Below are 20,260 nucleotides of genomic sequence, written 5' to 3'. Positions count from 1 at the left end.
CCGGGCAGTAGAAGCTTCCCTTCTTCTCTCTGCCCTCCCAGCCTCTGTCCGATTTGAAAGACTGAAAAGCCCTGCTCTTCACAGCAGGCGCCGATATCCACAGGGCCGTTATAAGAATCCTCCTCCCTCCCTTCTCCTCTTACACAAGATAATCAAGTAAAGATAAAGAAAACGGACAGAAGGGAAGGAAAGTGTGCTGGACTCCAGATCTTTGATTCCTGGTAGTTATATTCAAATGGGGCACTTCTCTTTGAGAAGTGAAGGTGTTTCTCACGGCTACAGAATTTACAATCAGAACGGGAGCAGACTTAACCGATACGAGCAAACGTTTCCTTCCTTTTCTTCTCTGCTGCTTATTTTAGCCGCTTCTCCATCCCGCTGGGAATACCATCCAGCTCTTAGTCCAGGTAGATCTGACGTCAAGAGATGGCTTTCGTAGATTTGACGTGTAAACACTGATTTCCATTCCGACTCGGAAGGGCTGGGGCTCCACTCTGCCGGGAGACCGGGAGACCGGGAGACCGGGAGACCGAAGCGCTGCACTGAGCGCTCGCCGCCACCCAGCCTCTCCGGCGCGTCTCTCTGTCTTGTCGCAGAACAACCGGGAGCGAGAAGTGGTCCAGAGCCGGAGGGTGGAAGGGGCGATCCTTTCTGGCTTTTCTATCTTGCTTCTCATCCCCCCTCTCCTTCCCACTCGTGTGCGAGCGAGTGGGAGAGCCATGGAGCCAAGAGCCTGGACTCTGCAGTGTACTGCTTTCGCTCTCTTTTGCGCTTGGTGTGCACTGAATAATGTAAAAGCGAAGAGGCAGTTTGTGAATGAATGGGCGGCGGAGATCCCCGGGGGACCGGAGGCAGCCTCAGCGATAGCCGAGGAGCTGGGCTATGACCTTCTGGGTCAGGTAAGAGTTTGCACTTTCAGAAAACTTTCCGGGGTTCGAGGGGGCTGGCGGGACTGGAGCGTAATCTCCCGTGCGGGAGTCCCAGGCTGCACTCTCCTGAGCACAGTGGCGAAGAGCACGAGCATCTCCAGCTCTCGGCCCCGGCGCGCTTGGAGACGGCTTGCCTTATTTATTGTTTGGGCTGGGCGCAGCCAGGCAGAACCAAGCCGCTGCAGCTGGGTACAGCTTAGTCTTGTTGTTGTCCGCTCTGGAATTGAAATCCATTCCCGCGCGGTATGGAAGAAAAATCCCTCCACGCTTGTTCACGGAACTTGAGATGCACGGAGGCTCTTACCAACCAGTGCCCAGAGGAGAGGCAGAGCGCTCTGTCCCCTGGGACTCAGCGGGTCTGCGTCAGGAGCTGGCTGTTTCATTCTTTTCAATATGGCAGCATCAGATCCAAGTCCTAATGCAAGGGGTCAAGCAGGCTTGGAGATGTTCGCCGGCAGCCTTCGAGGATACGCCCAGGGCATTGGGAGAGTGTCAGTGGCCGGGACTCGCGACCCGGGGGCTCGGGGGCTACGGAGTGGTAGATGAGGTGGGTGAAAGACATGGGACCAACTCTCCGGGCCTCTACCGGGAGCTCTGGATTCTCAATGGAAACTTGCAAAGTCCGAGCTTCACAACTTTGCTTCGTCAGTTCCCCTGAAGGGTCAAGCTGCCGAAGTGACTGGGGAAAGGATTTCTTTCTTTCTTGTTCCCCAGCCAAATGCGTATTAGCTTTCCAGGGGTTTCATCTTGTGAAAAAAACTGTTGCCCGTCCAAGCAAGGCCTTGGTTAATAGACAGCTGGAGGGCGGGGGGGGGGGGGCGTTAAGGCATTATGTAGGGGGCTCCTTAGCTGTGCGCCGCAGAGGGTGTGAGTTCTAATCTGAGCTTTCCTTTCCCTTGGCTCAGAATCAAGCCCTCATTCCTTGCCTTGTAAGTTGCTGTGCATGGAAACGGGGGGTGGGAGGGAGGAAAGAGTTGTAAAACATTTTGGCGCGTTTTTTCTAGAGGTGGTGGTAGAGATGCAGCTGAAGTCATGGATGAGTAATGGGGTGTGGGCGTTGGCAATTCCATAGATCCAGATGCACTGGGGGATGTGCCTTTCCTTGCCAGAGGCTTCATTCTCCAACTTCATGACCAAACTGTCTGGAATCCCCAGCAGGAAAGTCAATACACATATTGAATTCTCTTCTCCGTGTCCCAGTAGCAGACCCATACTTTTGCTTTTACCCAGTCCTTGTTCTGTGCTAGGCTCCGTGTTAGGGGCTGAGGAATAATAGGAGGAAAATAAACTTTCAAGGAATCAAGAGTCTAGAGACTGGTTTAGAAACAAACGACTGCAATTGCAAGCAATTGGTATAGCAATAGAAGCTGTTCCTGGAGTCTCAATACTTGTTGACTGAAGGATTGAGGATGGAAGGGAATTGGGGAGGGGTGAAAGAAGACAGCCCAAGGAGGAAACACTTGCACAGGTTTAGGAAGAAGAATCAAAGGTTGCCCTGGAGAACATGATGACATTGGAGAAGGCACTCCAGGCATAGAAAACAGCTTGTGGGAAACCAGGGAGATAAAAAGAAAGTGACTTACTTATAAGTCTGGAAACTGCAAGGCATTGTTGGGATCTAAAAAGAGAGTGAGTAGTGGGCGGAACTGTACGGGTGGGTACTGTGGGCATCATGGAAATCTTGTGTGTCCTATGAGGAAAAAAAAAAAACTGGGAACTTAATCTTTTGGGCAGCTAAATAGCATTGGTAATTGTGTGAAAGGAGATTGGAGGAGAGAGCAAAAAATAACTCCGTTTTGGGGCTTCCCTGGTGGCACAGTGGTTGAGAATCTGCCTGCCAATGCAGGGGACACGGGTTCGAGCCCTGGTCTGGGAAGATCCCACATGCCACGGAGCAACTAGGCCCGTGAGCCACAACTACTGAGCCTGCGCGTCTGGAGCCTGTGCTCCGCAACAAGAGAGGCCGCGATAGTGAGAGGCCCGCGCACCGCGATGAAGAGTGGCCCCCGCTTGCCGCAACTAGAGAAAGCCCTCGCACAGAAACGAAGACCCAACACAGCCAAAAATAAATAAATCAACTAAAAAAAAAACAAAACTCCCTCTTAATTTTCTCACCTTATTAGCCCCAGACATACATCCAAACCCGGACCGTTCATTATGCGGACTGTCTTTCAAAATCACAAGTCTCAATTAATAAATAAGTAACAATAAATCAGTACTCTTGGTAGGATCTTCGAGGAAGGGGTGGCATAGTCACAAGAGGCTTTAGAAAATAGTGGGAAAACCTATCTATACTTGCATGTGATTTGCATATGCATATTCCCAGCTAAATGGCATTACTAATAAATGTTTTTAAAATAATAATTCTTTGTAAAAGACTGATAGTGCTTTCCTGGCTCTGCTTATTTCTTCCTTTGTTTACACTTAACTTAGCATCACTATCTTGAGCTCCTTAAGGCCTCAAAAGCTAGGATTGGGGGCAGGGGTGACAAGAAGCAAAACCAGTTGATAGCAGAAACAGAGCTAAGCACTGGTGGTCTTTTCTTATGGCTAATATTCTCTCTCCCCAACTCCATGTAAAGCTTATAGCAGATTCACCCCCTGAGGTTCATGCTTGGAGCAGGGCCTAAGCATCTCTATTAAAAAATTCTCTAGGTGATAAGAAACACCAATTTAAAGAATGTAGTTCTTCTGAAATAACCCATTGTCAATTGTTTGGCTCAGTTTAAAAACATACAGGGCATCTAGAGAATTTGGTAGGTTCAAATTAAGTATGATTTTGAATAAAGGGAAACTAGCTTAAAAGAATAATGAACTTCTAAATGGACCAAATGTATTGATAGTCACCCAGAGAAGTTTATACCCTCTAAGGTGGAACACCTGTCCTAAATGTGGCATGCTGGCTTCTTCCTCAAAGCCTTGAACTATTGGAAAGTCAGATGGTCACTACTAGTAGTATAATAATTATCACTATGGATTCAATGGCTATATTTCATAATAACAACAAATTATTCTAGCTGAATGTGGCACTGCCTATATATCGTACCAAAGGGTTTGCCTGCCTTCCACAAATTACTGTTCTCTGACAGAATAAATATGACAAAATGAATATTTTTTAAGAAATGTCTATCTACACAATAACATCACCTAGAAAAGCAAATGTAGTTCCTCTGAAATATGTGAAGCAGAAGCATCAGCAGCTCCCAAGTATGCTGTGAGCCCAAGTGACAATATCATGAAGCTCATCTCACTCAACGCACTGAGAGGGAAGGCTTCTATCAGTGTCTTCCTCATGAAGAAAAAAGTGAACTTCAATACAAGAAATGGATTTAACAAAAGCTGCCTGTCTCCAAGTTAGCTGTGTTTCAACCTAACCTATAGATACTTATTTTGGAAAGAGGATTTTTATTTTAATTTTTTCTCTTATAGATTGGCTCACTTGAAAATCACTACTTATTCAAACATAAAAACCATCCTCGGAGGTCTCGAAGGAGTGCCCTTCGTATCACTAAGAGATTATCTGATGATGATCGTGTAAGTGTTGTGCATTTGTCTTCAAACCAGTAACCTGACTTATCTGCCTTCTTTGTGATTGCTAACAAGAGCAAAAGCAAATGTGATTTTTTTTAATTGTGTTCACACAATCTGTAGTGTTTGTTATTATTTCCATAGAGTTATAATTGCACATAATAATAACTGGATCGGATTGAATTGGTTGACTAAATTTTATACATATAAATATATATGAAGTATATATATATATATATATATATATATATATATATATATATATACACACACTATATATATAAACACTAGCTCACAAATCCAGTCTAAGAGCATGAAAATGAATATTGAGAATCAAGTGGCAGCACTGATGAACTGTTTGACAGTACAATCAATCAACAGACTTTTATTATATGCCTATTATGTACCAAGCACTTTGATATCTGATGTGATGATGCCAAAGAAATATAATACATAAACCCTGTTCTTAATAACATTTCAGTGTAACTGAAAAAACATTCTGTCATTCTGTCTGGTTTGGTTATGTAGGGAACTAGTGCTTTGGAGGGAGCTTTAAATCCATGTCTTCATGAGGCAAATGTTTCTATAAGTATTGTATAGTCTGATCCAAAGCATTTGATCTCTTTTTATCCTGGTTTGTATACATATTCAATGATTAGGCAACAGCAGGAAATGTCTAGAATGAATATAGGTAAAGTGTGGAGCCAATTTCATGTACATCTAATGTACCTTTTGATTCTGAAGTCTGTTTTCAAGGTCAGCAAACACACCAATAGAATGTTGATATGAAATGGAAATTTGAAGTATTGGAATCTGCATACACAATGTTGCCTTTTCTCAAGAATGTGCCATACTGGTGAAAACTTATCCTGGCTGGCCTGATATCTGTGTACATGATTTCTGTTGTCTAGGACATTCTAAAGAATTCTGGAAGCTTTGTGAGAGATAAAACACATGCTTTCAACTTCCCATAAAGAAAAGTATAAGTGACAGAAAGGTGCTAGAACTGTTGAAAGTACAGGAATTCGTGAACCCTGTAAAATAATTTGCTATTTTATTTCTTATGCAACTGATAAAATTTAAAAAAGAAGAAGAAGAAAAGGAAGACAAATTATGAGAGTAGGAAATGACTGGGCCTGGGTTACCAGTGTTCAAACATGAAAGAAGCAACCAAACCGAGACCAAGAATGCTGTATCAGGACCACAGACAGCAACACCACAGCTCACAAACAACCATTGCTGGCTTTTACCCAAGTTAATGGCTAGAAGTGAGAGACCTAATCAGAGGCCCTGAACATTACTTTAAACGTTTCTTGTCCAGTGAAATCTTCTCTTTTCTGTCCCAAGGCAGATGGCTAATTGTATGTGGGCTTTGAAAGTGGGGCAACTTCTAGCACTCTGGCTAGGCTTAGTCCTTGGGCAAAACAAGAGAGAGATTTCCTTGTCTGCCTAAATGCATGCCTGACACTAATGCACAAGAAAGTCAAACTGACCTTCCTTCTCATCTTAATAGGAGGAAATTGGATAGAGTGGAGCAGACCTGTTACTATTACTCAAGTATCTCACTAAAATGAACAGATGGCCCAGTTCTATTCTTTAGATGTTTCCTTAATAATTGATTTGGGGGAGAAATCTCAGAGCATAATGAAGAAGAGCTAAGAATTTACTCTCCAGCATAACTTCATAAAAAAGGAGTCTATATAATCCTATGAAAAGTTGTCCCCAGAATAACTTTAGTTCAGGAAAAACCCTAGAACACACTGAAGCTCGCAGTAGGAGGTTAGACTAGATGATTTTTAATTCCCTTTTCAAATCAAAAGGATTATTTACAATTAAGTACATGATACTTACTATATACATAATAGAAGGACACCATTAATTTGCTCTGTTCCACTTGGTCTCCTCTTACAGAGATTAATATGGCATTTGGAGTTAATGACATTAATCATAACACTGTTTCCAACAATTGGATGTTTATCTGATCAGATGACAGAGTGCCTCCTCTTATATTCCATTTTTTAAAAATTGCTTTTGATTTTCATTTTCTTGCTCCTTTTTTTGGATAGGGATGAGATTCTTTCAAATTAGCACTCTGAAATGCAGCAATAAGCTATCTTTACAAGTCTGTTAATGAAATCTCCAACTGTAAGTGACTCTCTCCCTCAAAGATTAGTACTTGTTCCCTAGCAGCCAATTCCCAAAGACCAACTCAGAAGACAGGCAGTATATTCCAAGCATTGAGGTATTTTAAGCCAAAACACTTAAGCTTGAAAATACAGGCACTTTAAAAATAAATTATAGTGACTGATTTCCAACTCTCAAGTCCCTCCCAATGTTTATAATAGGTTTGCAGTATATTTTCTAATTGGAAATTCAGGACAGTCTTAGTGGACGGTTTTATCCTTTAGTTGCAAATTATTTTTCAGTTTTTATTTTTGGATCTGACTCATTAGTATTCTCACATTAACAATATCCTATCACACCACGGACTATCACCATGTGTACAGAAGAGAGGATATGTTTTGGGTAGGAAAGAGTCATGTTGCTCAGCAAAATTAGAGCATGGTATTATCTCATAATGAATATAACCACAAGGCAGCCCCTCACCCTGTCAGGGCCTCAAGTATAATAGGATTACGCTGTAAATGTGGGGAAGGTAATTTTTGTACTGTCAGGTGTCTTTGCATAATACATGAAACTAAATCAATGGTAAGTGTGCATGTCCAGTAGTGCTCATTCATCACCCTGGATCTGTTTCTCATATTAAATACGCTTAAGCAGAAGGTTGAAGAATAAAGGGGGCAGAATTTCAAATCTGCAAAGACGTAGCGCCTTTCTTGTCTTTTGTCACATTTGCAATTTCTATTTTTCTATATAAAGAAAGAGAAATTAAGCTGTAAGAGCAACATAACAGCAGTCTCTGGGATCTCTTAGCTTGTTGACTCATTCCATGAAAATGGACAAATTTTCTGCCACAGAACCCTGGAACCTCAATATAAAAGTGAGTAATATGGTCCATTTGCTGATGAAAGCAGGCTGAACTTTTACTTCCACTGTAATCACAGTGTAAATAATTTGAGGGAATCATCACTTCACTGACTGCTTCTCCTCCCCCTAAAGGTACATTTTACTGTAATAGAGGAAATGTTCATCTCCCCAGTGGGCAATCCCTTCTTCTCACTGAGCTGCCAGTTTGATCTATAGTCAAACGAAAACACTGTGGAGCTGCCTGAACTCTGATGGAGAGAGTACTAGAGCTAGTTAGAGGGAAGATGATTACACCAGAGGTGGCTATTTGTTGATTTTTTTGCTCTAAAACTCCTTGTAGGTGCTATGGGCTGAACAACAGTATGAAAAAGAGAGAAGTAAACGTTCAGTTCTAAGAGACTCAGCACTAGATCTCTTCAATGATCCGATGTGGAATCAGCAGTGGTACTTGGTAAGTACCTACAGGAGGACTGTGTAGGACCTGGGTTATTTGTTATATCTGCACAATAGATTTTTTTAATGATAGATAATTCAGCAGAGGGCTGTGTTACCTAGAGATTAGGGTTGATGGGACCTTCCATGATCTGGATCTTCTGTTTTACTATGTGAGGATGTCTGAAACACAGATCTTTATCTACTATGAGAGGAAGGGTTTTTGCCTTTTGTCTTCTTAAGTTTATCTGGAATAAGTACAGAAGAATCATGTCTTGCAAGTTAGGGGTTCCAAAACAGTACTCATGGCAAAGAACATATTTGATCAAAGTTACTCTTGAGAACACTTTAAATCACCCAAAGAGTACAATGAACATGATTCAGTATATATAGCCCTGAGATGCAATTCTTACACGCTTACAGGTGAGAATTTCTGAACTAGGCTAAAGGAAGGAACACAAGGAAAGACAAAAGGCATCTATCTGCAGATGTCTAGACTTGCGAACCAGTTCTACCTTTAAGATAGTTATCAAATCCTTGTTGGAATGTAGGCACTGAGTGGAGAAACTGTAAGTGTTCCTGCTTGCCTGCAGAGTGCTCTCCTCTGTTTTAATGTTAAGCCTCTATCGTAGTAATACATGTTAATAGAAGTGTTTATTGTTGAGAATATTATAAAAGAATATTTAAAAACAATAAAAATATTTTATTTATTATAAAAGATGAATTTTCATGACAACCATAAGCTAAGGCTTAGACATCCTTGTTGCATAATGGATGGGAAAGGAGATCAATTCCTCTTGAAACTCTCTTAACCTAGGTAATACCTCCTCATTGCAGCAGAAGAGACTCATTAGCTAACACTGGTGCATTTGCTATGTGTCAAATACTATTCTAAATGTTTGACATGAGTTAACTCATCTAGTTCTCACACAACATTTTGTTGTAGATATAGTAAGTACACCCATTTAACAGATGAAGAGACAGAGACATTGGCAAGTTGAATAACTTGCCAAAATCACGTAATTATAGTGGAGGGGCCATAATTCATGGCTCCAGAGGCCATACTCTTAACAACCACACTCTATGATTGTTCTTCTGACTGACAGAGAGTCCTTCTTCTCCAGCAATCTGTGTGTAGTTCCAGCCGCCTGTGATTCAGCTTCATGTTGGCCTAGGAAATTCTTGTTTTGCCCCACCTCTTTCTGAGGAGCATCAGCCAGGGGCCAGTGCATTCACTGACACTTTTGATTGTTGTTATTTATAAATTTCTTGTTGACCTCTTCACTAAAAAGCTGGCATTCTTCTAGTGCATCTCTCTTGAATGCTTGGGGATGTGCTCATATCCGTGTTCCCTTGCTGTCCAGCTCTTCTTCCTTACAGTCCCACATCCAGTAACTAACAGAAAAGTTATCTGAAAAAAAATCCCAAATCTTCTCTCACAGATACTTACTCCCTAAATCACTCATACTTGGAAATAGGCAGTTAGATTGCAAGTCTTGGTAAGACCACAGCCTCCTGGGCATTCCAGGTTCTGCCTTTTCTTTTAGAAAATTTATAAAAACATCCATGAATAGCTGTGAACCAGACAATATAAAGTACATTCAGTGTGGCAGTGGAGGCTCAGGATTCAGGGGGAGATGGAAACATGGGACGTCAAATAAAGCTTTGGTAGATGAAAAGCTTGAGCATGCAATTATAAATGAAAGCAACTTAGGGATGAACTTCTTCAAAGCCACGCAGCTCAAAGACAAGGGGCACAGGGTGAGTCATCCTTTTGAGTGACTTTCCATTGGAACAAGTGGAAAAAGAGCAGCACTCTGATGATTCACTTGGTCCTACCCTTAACTTTTTTTTATTTCACCTAATTGCCCGCTTCTAAAGAATAGAGTGACCCCGGGAAGAAGAAAGATGGGTCTCCAGACTGGAGCTTCAGTTCTTATTTTGCAGCAAACAAATCATGGTTTTACCAATGCTTCTTTGTTTTTCTTTATCAGCAAGATACTAGGATGACTGCAGCCCTGCCCAAGCTGGACCTCCATGTGATACCTGTTTGGCAAAAAGGCATCACAGGCAAAGGAGTTGTTATCACTGTACTGGATGATGGCTTGGAGTGGAATCACACAGACATCTATGCCAACTATGTGAGTCTAAGCCCTCCCATTGCTGCAACTTAGGGAGTTGTCTACACTGACACACAGTTAGGGCTTTGCTTCCCTCAAGCAGGAGGCTACTCTGATGTCAGCCCTGGTAATGACGGGCCACGGTTTTGCCACTTCCCTCACCCTTCTACCAGTGCACATAAACTTTTTTTTTTTTTTTTTGTATCACTGGGCATTGAAAGAATTCGCTGGAGCCAAGGATTGTACAAAAGCATGTGTGTTGGGGTAGGGGGAGGCACTTAACATCAGCTAAATTATTAAAAGCCATTCAAACTCTATGCCACACAGTATTTGGGGACATGAAAGCAATCAAATCAAGCCTGACGTCTGAGACCATTTTCACAGTCTTCCTGCTCACATCCCTTATGGGTCAATATCTCTCACATTGTGAAGTTATGTGAATGTGATTCCTTCCATGCAAATCAAAGCATGCACTACACAATACAAAAATGACAAGCTGAGAAAAGTTTACTAAAAATGGGAAATAAGTAAATGAAAGTTATTTACTTAATTGGTTATGAAGTTCTCCATAATATTTTAGGTCTTTAAATCAGTGTTTCATCTTGAATATTACCCTTTGTCTTCCTCTCATCCTTTCTACTCAACCAACATTCCCCAGCTAAAGAGCAAAGGAAACAGGAAGGAAAAGAAGAGATGAAAAAGATTAGGAATTATTAAAAGATATGGAAAATATAGAGACGTAGCAGTAGTAGTGATACAATTCCTACGTGGAAGATGTTTAAGTGTAGCAATCCGATTGCAAAAGGGGGTGGGACCTGGAAGCTTGCCTTGAATTTCAAGCACAGCCTCTTTAATTAAATTACATGTTTATTTTAACTGAGGAGGCTGAAGGAGATCACTGTAGACCTGAGCCCCAGCCCACAGCCAGCTCTTTGCACCTGTATTCTTAAGAAAGATGAGCGTCAAAGTGTCTAACTAGTGCTCTAACTTAATTAAGCCATTCAAATTCTCTGGGCCTCAATCTTCTCATTTGGAAAATGAGGTGGTTGAACTAAGTAAACGTTGACTCCTTCTGTTCTAATATCTTATGAGAGTCTATGAGCTATGGCTTTGGAAACATTCACTGAGAATTGGATGATGGCTCACTTTTCTGTGTACGTCACCTCTGCCTGGTTTATGGGTATGATAAATGATCAGCAACTGGGCCAGAAACTCTAAAATGCAGACTTTCGAGCTATCAGCCAGGATGAGAAAAGAATAGGGATAGAAGACTCGGAAAGTACTGCTTTTTTTATGATGCTACAGTGTTATTTTTGTTTTCTCTTTAGGATCCAGAGGCTAGCTATGATTTTAACGATAATGACCACGATCCATTTCCCCGATATGATCCCACAAATGAGAACAAGTGAGTAAATGTGGGTTTGGGGGTGGGGGTAAGTGCTTTAAAATGCTTTTATCTCACTTGAGAAAATTACACTATAAATATGATCCACATTTTAGCTCTCAGAAAATGTTCATGTACACCATCCATACCACAATATTTTGTTGCTTTTAAAACAGAAACAAAAGGTTCTATTTATATATATTCCTTTGGGCTTATAGAACCATATTTCAATTAAACTTTCTTCTTACATTATGAAATGTTCCCCTCAAATGTTACTGAATAGTTATGGCTTTAGAAAAAATTGTTTGAGACATAAAGAATAAAAATCTGAGTCCATCCCCCTGCCCCCAATTCCTCTATGAATCGTTTATTACTAGCAACATGCTTGGTGTTAGTCATGAAGAGAAATATAGATGACCAAGGTAACAAATCCCCACGACTTCCTATGTTGGCCACAACCATGCTCACTAGTTCCCTCAGAAGAATATGGCAAGACACCAGACGAGAAATATACCATGGGCTTGGCCCTCAAATCCAACACAGTCTCCAGGGCATTGGGCTAATTAGTAGCCTGTTCCAGAGTTTCTGCTGGGTATTCTAAAGCTAACGGGAAGAGAAAAAGGACATCTTCTGATTCCTAAATTAACTCTCCATAGCAGCCACAAGGTGATAAGTGAGACCAAGAGCCAGACCCACCAAAGCAAGAGGCCAAATAAAGACCCAAAGGCAAGAGACATTTTAACCTTTTTTTACTTAGCTCCAAAGGAACTTCACCCTCTAGGCACACAGCCTCAAGTGTCCATGCCCATATGAAAACTCATCTTTGTGCATAATGATGTCTCTCACAGACTTCAAGGAGACATTCACACTTTCCTCTTCATTTGCTCCACCCAAAAGAAACTTGCACCAAAGCAGATGAAAGCCAAGGCAAAATGAATGCTGCTACAAGTGGGGATGGAAAGAGCAAGTGGTGAAAAGCTCTTTGTGGATGCCACGTAAAGTGCTTCCCTTTTCTTTCTTCCTCTCTCAGATTATTAACCAATTAGGGTCAATAGAGTTCTCTCTCTCTCTCTCACTCTCAGTTTCCCTCTCCCCTTCTCCTTTATTTTCTCAGAATTCCCATGTGGCTGGTGCAGTAATGTTGACCTAAAGTTGTTACTTTGGATTGTCCTCCAGAAGGCCAACAAACCCCAGGAAGGGAGGCTGGGGCTCAAGGATTTGGCCTCAACTTCCAAGTGTATATTTCTTCCTTGAGGGGAAGGGGAGGCTTGAGGAGGGTTCTTTCAGTACCATTTACTTCTTTTAGGGTTTATCTCTTAAAGGGGTTAACAGCAAACAGCCCTTGAGGTTAGAACATTCCAGTAACAATACAAAAGGAACCATGAGAGGGCACCCTTGGAGGAAAGTGGAATGTCTCAGGAACTTAGAGCAGGACACCCCAGACAAATGTTCAGCCGTATTTCTGAGTGAGGGCAGTGCAGGACCAGGAGGAACACCTGTTCTTTTAGAGCATGACCTTGTAATGTTAGCCTGCCTGGTAGTGATGGCTTTGCCAATTACCAGGAGGGAGGATGACCTTGAGGAAATCACTCATCTCACTCTGCCTCTATTTTTTATTTCATCTCCTAAAATGGTGACAAGGTATCTGTTCCCTACCCTCCTAAAAGAAGCTTCCTAAGGAAATGGGCAATAAGTGCTCGGAAGAAAAGGACACTCTTCCTAGAATGAAGTAAAAATGACAACTCTCATTCCATCCCCTTGATCAAGACTAAGAGGGAAATCTGCTCCCGACCACACGGGCACAGCTGAGGAGACTGCTAGCTGAAGATGTCAGCCTCCTTCTTAGGCAGTGTCCGGCCCAGGATCCAAAGAGAGTGATAACTTGTGTGGTAGATGCATGATAGGTGAATACCTGGTGAAATGACATTCTCTAGAGTTTTGTACTCATGAGAAGGGGAATTCAGATGTCCCTCTTCCCTCCCCCCAAAAAAAGGGACTCTCAACTTATGGTACTGATAATAGCCACATTTCCCCCAATTCACAGAGTTCCAAAGGCCCCAAGGAAGCAACACATACAATTGTATGTATTTTGTGTCTGAAAACTCTGAGCTTCCAGAGCATAGCAGACCGTGGACCTTGCTCATAGCAGAGTTAGTGTAGCATGGCCAAACAAGAGAGCACAGACTTTGCAGCTAGATTTAGATCAAATCTTAGATCTTCCACTTAATATTTGAGTGATCTTGAGCAAATTATTTAACTTCTTTGTGACTAGTTTTATCATCTACTAAAGAGGTAATAATAGTACGTACTTCACTGGGTTCTTAGGGGGATTAAATAAGTTTATATATGTAATTGGCTTGGATAGTGCCTTGCATACAGAAAAAGTTAAATGTGTGCTATGATGATGATAATGATCAAGGCTTTTCATTTAGCAACTAAGGTAGACCTCCTTTCACTGAGAAAAAAAGCATGACAAGAATAGAATAATCTGATAAGAGCAGAAGCAGAGACAATTTTCTAAGCCAATTCAGAATCTGCTATTTGAAAATTACACAATAAGCAGCTATGTCTCAGGGTACTCTTGACTATCAACCAAAAAGCTAGCATCCCCATCATTTATCAAAAGGTATAATAAAAAGTAGAGTTACCCTTCTAGCATATTGTCAGAAATAAATCCCTTAGGTTTACAAAATGAATGGCCCCATTTTGTCTTGGCCTTTATAGCAGTTAGAGACCTATTATCTCCCAATTCCAAGGGCATTATCTCTCCAAACTATCTGTGTTGCTGCTGTTCTTTATTACTATGTAAATGAGGTTAATAAAAGCTGCATTTGAATTCTCCTCTGCAAATCAAATGAGGAATCACTAAATAACAAAATCTTAAAAGTGCAGGTAACTCTTACTACTAATCTGGCATGAATTTGTGGTCAGTATTTCAACACCAATTACAGATTATTCTTCTATTTTATAACATGTGTGGCAAGGATATTTTAACTAGTACAATAGTAGTCTTTAAATTATCTTCTGGAATAATTTTTTAAAAATCAATTTGTTTAAATGCCAGTTATAACCACTGTTCTAAGATAATAGAGTGTTCTTTTATCTCAGAGCCTGATTTAAGGAAAGAAAACTGCAGGTCTAGGAAGAATGATATAGAACCACTTTGATAAAGTCTTTTTTTCTCAAGGTGTGGAGGTGAGAAGTGAGGATAAGAGGAGGCAAAGATATCAACCCCTATTTGTACCATGATCCTGCACCTTTTAAGAAAATAGTACTATGTAAAGAGAGATAAACACTATATAGAGATAAATAATAGGTAGTGTCATATTGCATCATTTTTAGGACAGAGGTACAATGCTGGAGATGTTTGCCAACAGGTTGATTCTGTAGGCTCTACCTGGAGACTTTGCTATCTTGGATGCTGTCTTCCATCTTGTGTAAATGGAAATACAGGTGGTGGTGACTTCTGGTAGCATATTTCCCCGATGATGGCAAATGAATTTTCCCTTCCACAAAAGGAAAGAAGGCTAATCCACAGGCATAAGGTTGACTCTATGTGTTCAACATGCATGCATTTCTCAGAGAATGGGTGTGTTGGTCAGGAGAGCTTCAGTTGCAAGTGAGAGAATCCTAACACAAAGATTAAGTAAAATGGAGATATTAAAATATTTTTACCCAAGAGATGTTCAGCTTCAGGCATTGCAAGATCCAGAAACTCAAATAGTATGCCATCAGGACACCAATTACTCTGTATCCATCTCCTAGTGCTGCTCACCTCTACTTAGCTTCATTCTCAATAGAACACTGCCTGGTAGCAAGATCCACATGGCTCACGTGGAACTTAAAGAAAGAATATAATTCTTTCCCCCAGAATCTGCATCAATTCTTGAAATGCTCTCTGGGAGGACAAGCCTCATGATAGGGAATCACAAGATGTGAGCGAGGGCCACTTCCCAAAAGGGGGAAATGCTAGAAGACCAAAAAGAAGTGGGTGTCTGCTACATTAGGGAAGACCGTGAATTAAAGATAATTACATTGTTCTGACTTAGGACTCCTATCCAGTATTAACATAAAGCAGGAACATCATTTAGTGGAAGGAGAACAGGAAATCATCTTTGGTATTTTAGGAAAAAAAGATAAGAGAAACAGGCTTATTTTATTTTATTTTTTTTCTTAGGAATTATTTTTTCTTTAATTCATAATACAAGTATTAAATAAATCAAGTATCAATATTTAGATTTTTTTAACTTTTTTTAGTGGTTTGAGAGATGGCAATTTTTAAAAATTAATTAATTAATGTATTTATTTTTGGCTGCATTGGATCTTTGTTGCTGCGCGGGGGCTTTCTCATGTTGCAGCGAGCAGGGGCTACTCTTCATTGCAGGGTGCAGGCTCCTCATTGCGGCGGTTTCTCTTGTTGCAGAGCACAGGCTCTAGGCATGTGGACTCAGTAGTTGTGGCGGCTCACGGGCTCTAGAGTGCAGGCTCAGTAGTCATGGTGCACGGGCTTAGTTGCTCTGTGGCATGTGGGATCTTCCCAGACCAGGGATTGAAACAGGCTTATTTTAAATGACCCAGTCAATTTAGGATTTTTATATTTCATGCTGGGCTAAATTAATTGATGTCTAGTACAGTAGTGTTCAAAGGGAGCTGGCTGACAGAGTTGCTCAGAGCTAACCCTTCCTCTTTTTCCCCTCTATGTCAGCATATCTGGTCAGTGGCTCCTCCAAAGCACCAATAGCCTTCATGCTGCTCCCAGGAGCTTCCACAATGGAATAGAGTCATGAAGTAAACAAATTCACATTAAAGTTTCTCTCAACTTATTGACCCTCCTGAGGTCAGGGAAGTGATGGGAAAAGACAATCACTATCCCCAGAATTTCAGAACTGATACTTTAATGGTGGACTTTGGTCTGTTTTAGAGATGGATTTTTTTTTTTTTTTTTTTTTGCCCAAACACTCTGAAATCATAAATTACCCTCATTGTCCCTAGTTGCAAAACTAGTCTTGTTCAGGTTTCTGGTCCCAGTCAGAGTTGCAGGAGCACCCTGGTTTTCCAAATAGCCTGTAGCATCTTGTTAAAATTTCAAAATCCTCTTGGTACCAGGAAACCTTCAGATGTTTTAGTCTGGTATATGGTTAGAGGAGGAGAGGAGGGCTTGAGAGGGGGCTCTGTTTTACATTCCTACTAGGACTTGTACAGGTTAAACTAATCCAAGGAAGTCACTAGTGAGGGGAAGTGAGGAGTCACTTTAACACCAAAATTCTGGTGCAGAAACCATTTCTTTGAGATGGTATCGATAGCTAACACTTCCTGGGTTCTTACTATATACCAGCCACTTTTCTAAGTGTTCTGCATACAATATTTCATGGGATACCACAATTCTTTGAGGACCAGTAACTTACCCAAGGTCACATCACTAGTTTGTGGCAGAAGCTAGAACTTGAACTCATATACTTGGGCTCCAGTACGTGTTCCCTTCATCTGATACCTACACTTCATCTAATACTGATGGGAAGAAAACCAGCAACAAGCCTGACAAAAAGTTAACATATCCATGTACCATGGATTCATATGCAACACCAATGACTGTCCTCATTTACATTTTATAAATCCTATTTTCTAATCCTCAGACATGGGACCAGATGTGCAGGAGAAATTGCCATGCAAGCAAATAATCACAAGTGTGGGGTCGGAGTTGCATACAATTCCAAAGTTGGAGGTAAAGCAAAGGGTTGTTCCTGTAGTTTTGCAATTTAATTTGAGTCTTGCATTACCTGGTGTAAATGGGGTGGTGCGGGGGGACTTTTCAACAACCAGAGGAAGAAATGAACTCCATTTCATGTAGCAAAATTTGCTACATGACTTGAATGTGATTTGTAAGCAAATCAATGGATCTGGATTCTTAGAAAATGATAGCTGAATATAGCCCATACATCTTTGTTGGGGGGAAAAGGAAATGTTGAATAGCTTTTGAAGCAAATCTAATTTTCTCTGTGTTCTGATTTAGAAGAGTTTGTTATTGAGTGCTTGCTAAGAGAACAGAAGGAGGAGGTAAATTTAGGCAAAGATTTTCCCTGCCTCTCAATTCTGTAGTCCTTTAGTTCATAACAAAGAACAGTTAAAAACAATAAAAAGAATACATACTTCTTATAGTAAGAAGCCAAAGGTTATCTGTGGTAGCAAAAATTTAGAATCTCTGGTTGTTTCAGTCAGTGTCTTTACAGGTAAGCATATGGTAAGTTCCATCAGGGCAACTTAATAAAGGAACTATTTACAAGAGTTAAAAGAAACCAACAAGGGACTAACTGATGTAAGCAGATGTTACCACCTTTAGACTTAATGAAGCAACGGGAGGGAGTAGTCACGGAAAAGGGAGAGAGAAAGCTGTGACCACATGAGACAGCCACTGTGGCCATGAGTACAACAATGGAGCTGCTTCTAAGCAGGGGGGATCCAGGAATGAGTACCTCACTCTCCCCTCACCCCCCAAACCTCCTGCTGCTGTTTCAGTTGGCTGAAACCAATGGGAAGACAAAAGAACCCACTGCTGTCATCCACGTTCCCGTGAAGAAGGGTGCAGAGTGGATCTGCAGGGGCTCACAGAGAATAAAACACTTGTCTCTCCTCTTCACACTAGCCCTGCCTCAGGCTCTCATGGTTATACTATGAACTTTGCATTTAGTTTGTTTTCTAAAACCACAACAAAAAAGATTCATTGTAGAACATGGCAATGACAGTAAAACTCCTTTAAGCTCTACCTGAGTATACCTTGAATTTGGCTTTGTATTCCTTTTCAGAAATCAAATAAATATACATCCTAGCATATAGAATGCATCTCTCACTATTACAGCACACTCCTAGATTTTAAGGGTCATTCTTGATTCCTTTATACCAGCGTCGTCAAAATGCCATGTTAATTCAAAGAAAATGGAGGCAGGAGCACAAATTACATAATCACCTAGAAAAAGAATGCACTTTTTAAGTAATGATGAACTAAGTAGCTATAGTCTGTGAGAGAATCATCTCATCCCTTCATTTTATAGAGGAGGAATCAGAAGCAAGATTCTCAAGGAAACCAAAACACACCTACTGTATGTCCATCATTTACCTTCCAAGACATTATCCACATCCTGGAAGTTAACAGGATGGATTTGAGTGTCAGATTTCTGGGATTCAAGTCCCAGCTTCCCAGTTGCAAGTTGTGTGGCCTTGGGCAAGTCCCTGTCCCTCTCTGGCCTCAGTCTCTCTCCCTGTAAAATGGGGAGAATTACAGCACCCACCTCAAATGGTTGTCATAAGGATAAATGAGTTCATACGTTTAAGGCCTGTGCAATGGTAGCTGCATATAGTATATCCCCAAGGCACATGAGCTGTTATCATCCGCATTTTACAGCTGAAGAAACTGAGGCACATAGAAGTTAAGTGGCTTGTCCAAGATCACAGAGCTAGTAAATAGCAGAGCTGGGATTTTTTTCCCAAATGCATTTTAAACAATTTTTAAAAAATAAATATAACTTCTACTAGTCATGTCAACTACATGTTCTTTTACCCAAGCTCCATAGTAAATAATAGTGTGAAAATCTAAAGCTGTGCACTCCACTGCATCATTAGCCTGAAGCCAGGAATATCCAGGTAGCTGCCTGTATCTGTCTAAATTGCTTTTGCCTTCCTGGCTCTTGAATACATGAGTCTGATGATGGGTGACAGCCTGTTGGAAAGCATAAAGAGCCACTGCATCTGCCTTCTCCTGATGAAAACTGATTCCCCCTCAGGAGTGAAATCCATGGCAATGATTTCATCCTTGAGATTATTTAGAAGAAAAGGAAGCATGTTCCTTGAAAATGTTTCTTAGCAAACACATAAAAGAATGGCCTCTGGGTTATTTTTAATCAGTGCTTAGAAACAAGAGTTCTTTCCCTATTTGTGAGTTTCCTATTGTAAGTAGATCTTTTCAAGCTGCACAGTTTCCCGTACAGAGTCCTTTGTAAGGCACTGACTGGGCCACAGCCATTCGTGGTATAGTCATGAGCAGGCATGTTGAGAGAGAGCTGTTTGATGCCTCTTTCTGAAAGCTATCCTGTCATTTTCAGGTTATCAGGGCAGCAGAGGGAGGGGAGACATTTTGTAAGCGACAACAACCATGGCCACAGCACAGCACATAGAGTTATCTCTAAAGGGCAGATAAGGAAGCTTATGGAGGCGGTGACTTGATCTTCCTGCTGTGCTTTTAGCAGCTCGGTCACAGGCATTTAGGACATACACTGGTTACCTGTTTTTGACTCTTTTGGGAGTCCTTTTAAAAAAATGAATATTAAGAGCATCGTGCCATTCTACATGTACACACTGACATCAACATATGTATTTGTCTGTTTCGCTATTCAGGGATAAGAATGCTCGATGGCATTGTGACAGATGCCATTGAAGCCAGCTCAATTGGATTTAATCCTGGGCATGTGGATATTTACAGTGCAAGCTGGGGCCCTAATGATGATGGGAAAACTGTGGAGGGGCCTGGCCGACTAGCCCAGAAGGCTTTTGAATATGGTGTCAAACAGGTGAGATGCTTAACACAGACCCACTTGAAATGAAACCTGACCATTTGAATATGAGGAGAAGGGAAGAACACTTAGTTTATATGCAAAGAAATGGTTGTGAACTTCTTGTTATTGTTTATGATTTGAAGTGCATTTAGAGAGCCAGATCGTTCTTCAGAGGGATGGAAGTTAAGGGTTAAGAAAGTTTTCCCCATTTGGGTCTGACATTCAACAGATATTCATTAGCTTTAGAATATTTACTTTCAAAAATACTCTGGATATGTCCTTTCTCATTTTCCTGCTGCTTTTGGATTTCTACACGAGGTAAACTACTACCCAGAC

At 41.1% G+C, this 20,260-nt stretch overlaps 1 protein-coding gene across 2 annotated transcripts in view; it reads left to right on the top strand.

The window, feature by feature from the left end:
- Positions 1-223: 223 nt before the first annotated feature.
- The window catches only part of PCSK1 (proprotein convertase subtilisin/kexin type 1), a 44,897-nt gene continuing 24,860 nt past the window's right edge, over positions 224-20,260 (top strand). Inside the window, exons 1-7 of one of the 2 annotated variants that reach the window (XM_068535661.1) lie at positions 225-899; positions 4,359-4,463; positions 7,786-7,896; positions 9,872-10,018; positions 11,326-11,402; positions 17,015-17,103; positions 19,767-19,939. In XM_068535661.1, the coding sequence (XP_068391762.1) occupies positions 720-899; positions 4,359-4,463; positions 7,786-7,896; positions 9,872-10,018; positions 11,326-11,402; positions 17,015-17,103; positions 19,767-19,939 (882 nt within the window). In that variant the 5' untranslated portion in view covers positions 225-719. Of the gene's footprint in view, positions 900-4,358; positions 4,464-7,785; positions 7,897-9,871; positions 10,019-11,325; positions 11,403-17,014; positions 17,104-19,766; positions 19,940-20,260 lie in introns of both variants that reach the window. The other variant, XM_068535662.1, reaches the window with a different exon arrangement.

The sequence above is a fragment of the Eschrichtius robustus genome, chromosome 2 (genome assembly GCF_028021215.1).
Source record: "Eschrichtius robustus isolate mEscRob2 chromosome 2, mEscRob2.pri, whole genome shotgun sequence".
In the NCBI taxonomy this organism is placed as follows: Eukaryota; Metazoa; Chordata; class Mammalia; order Artiodactyla; family Eschrichtiidae; genus Eschrichtius; species Eschrichtius robustus.
This window is presented reverse-complemented; position numbering and strand designations above follow the sequence as displayed.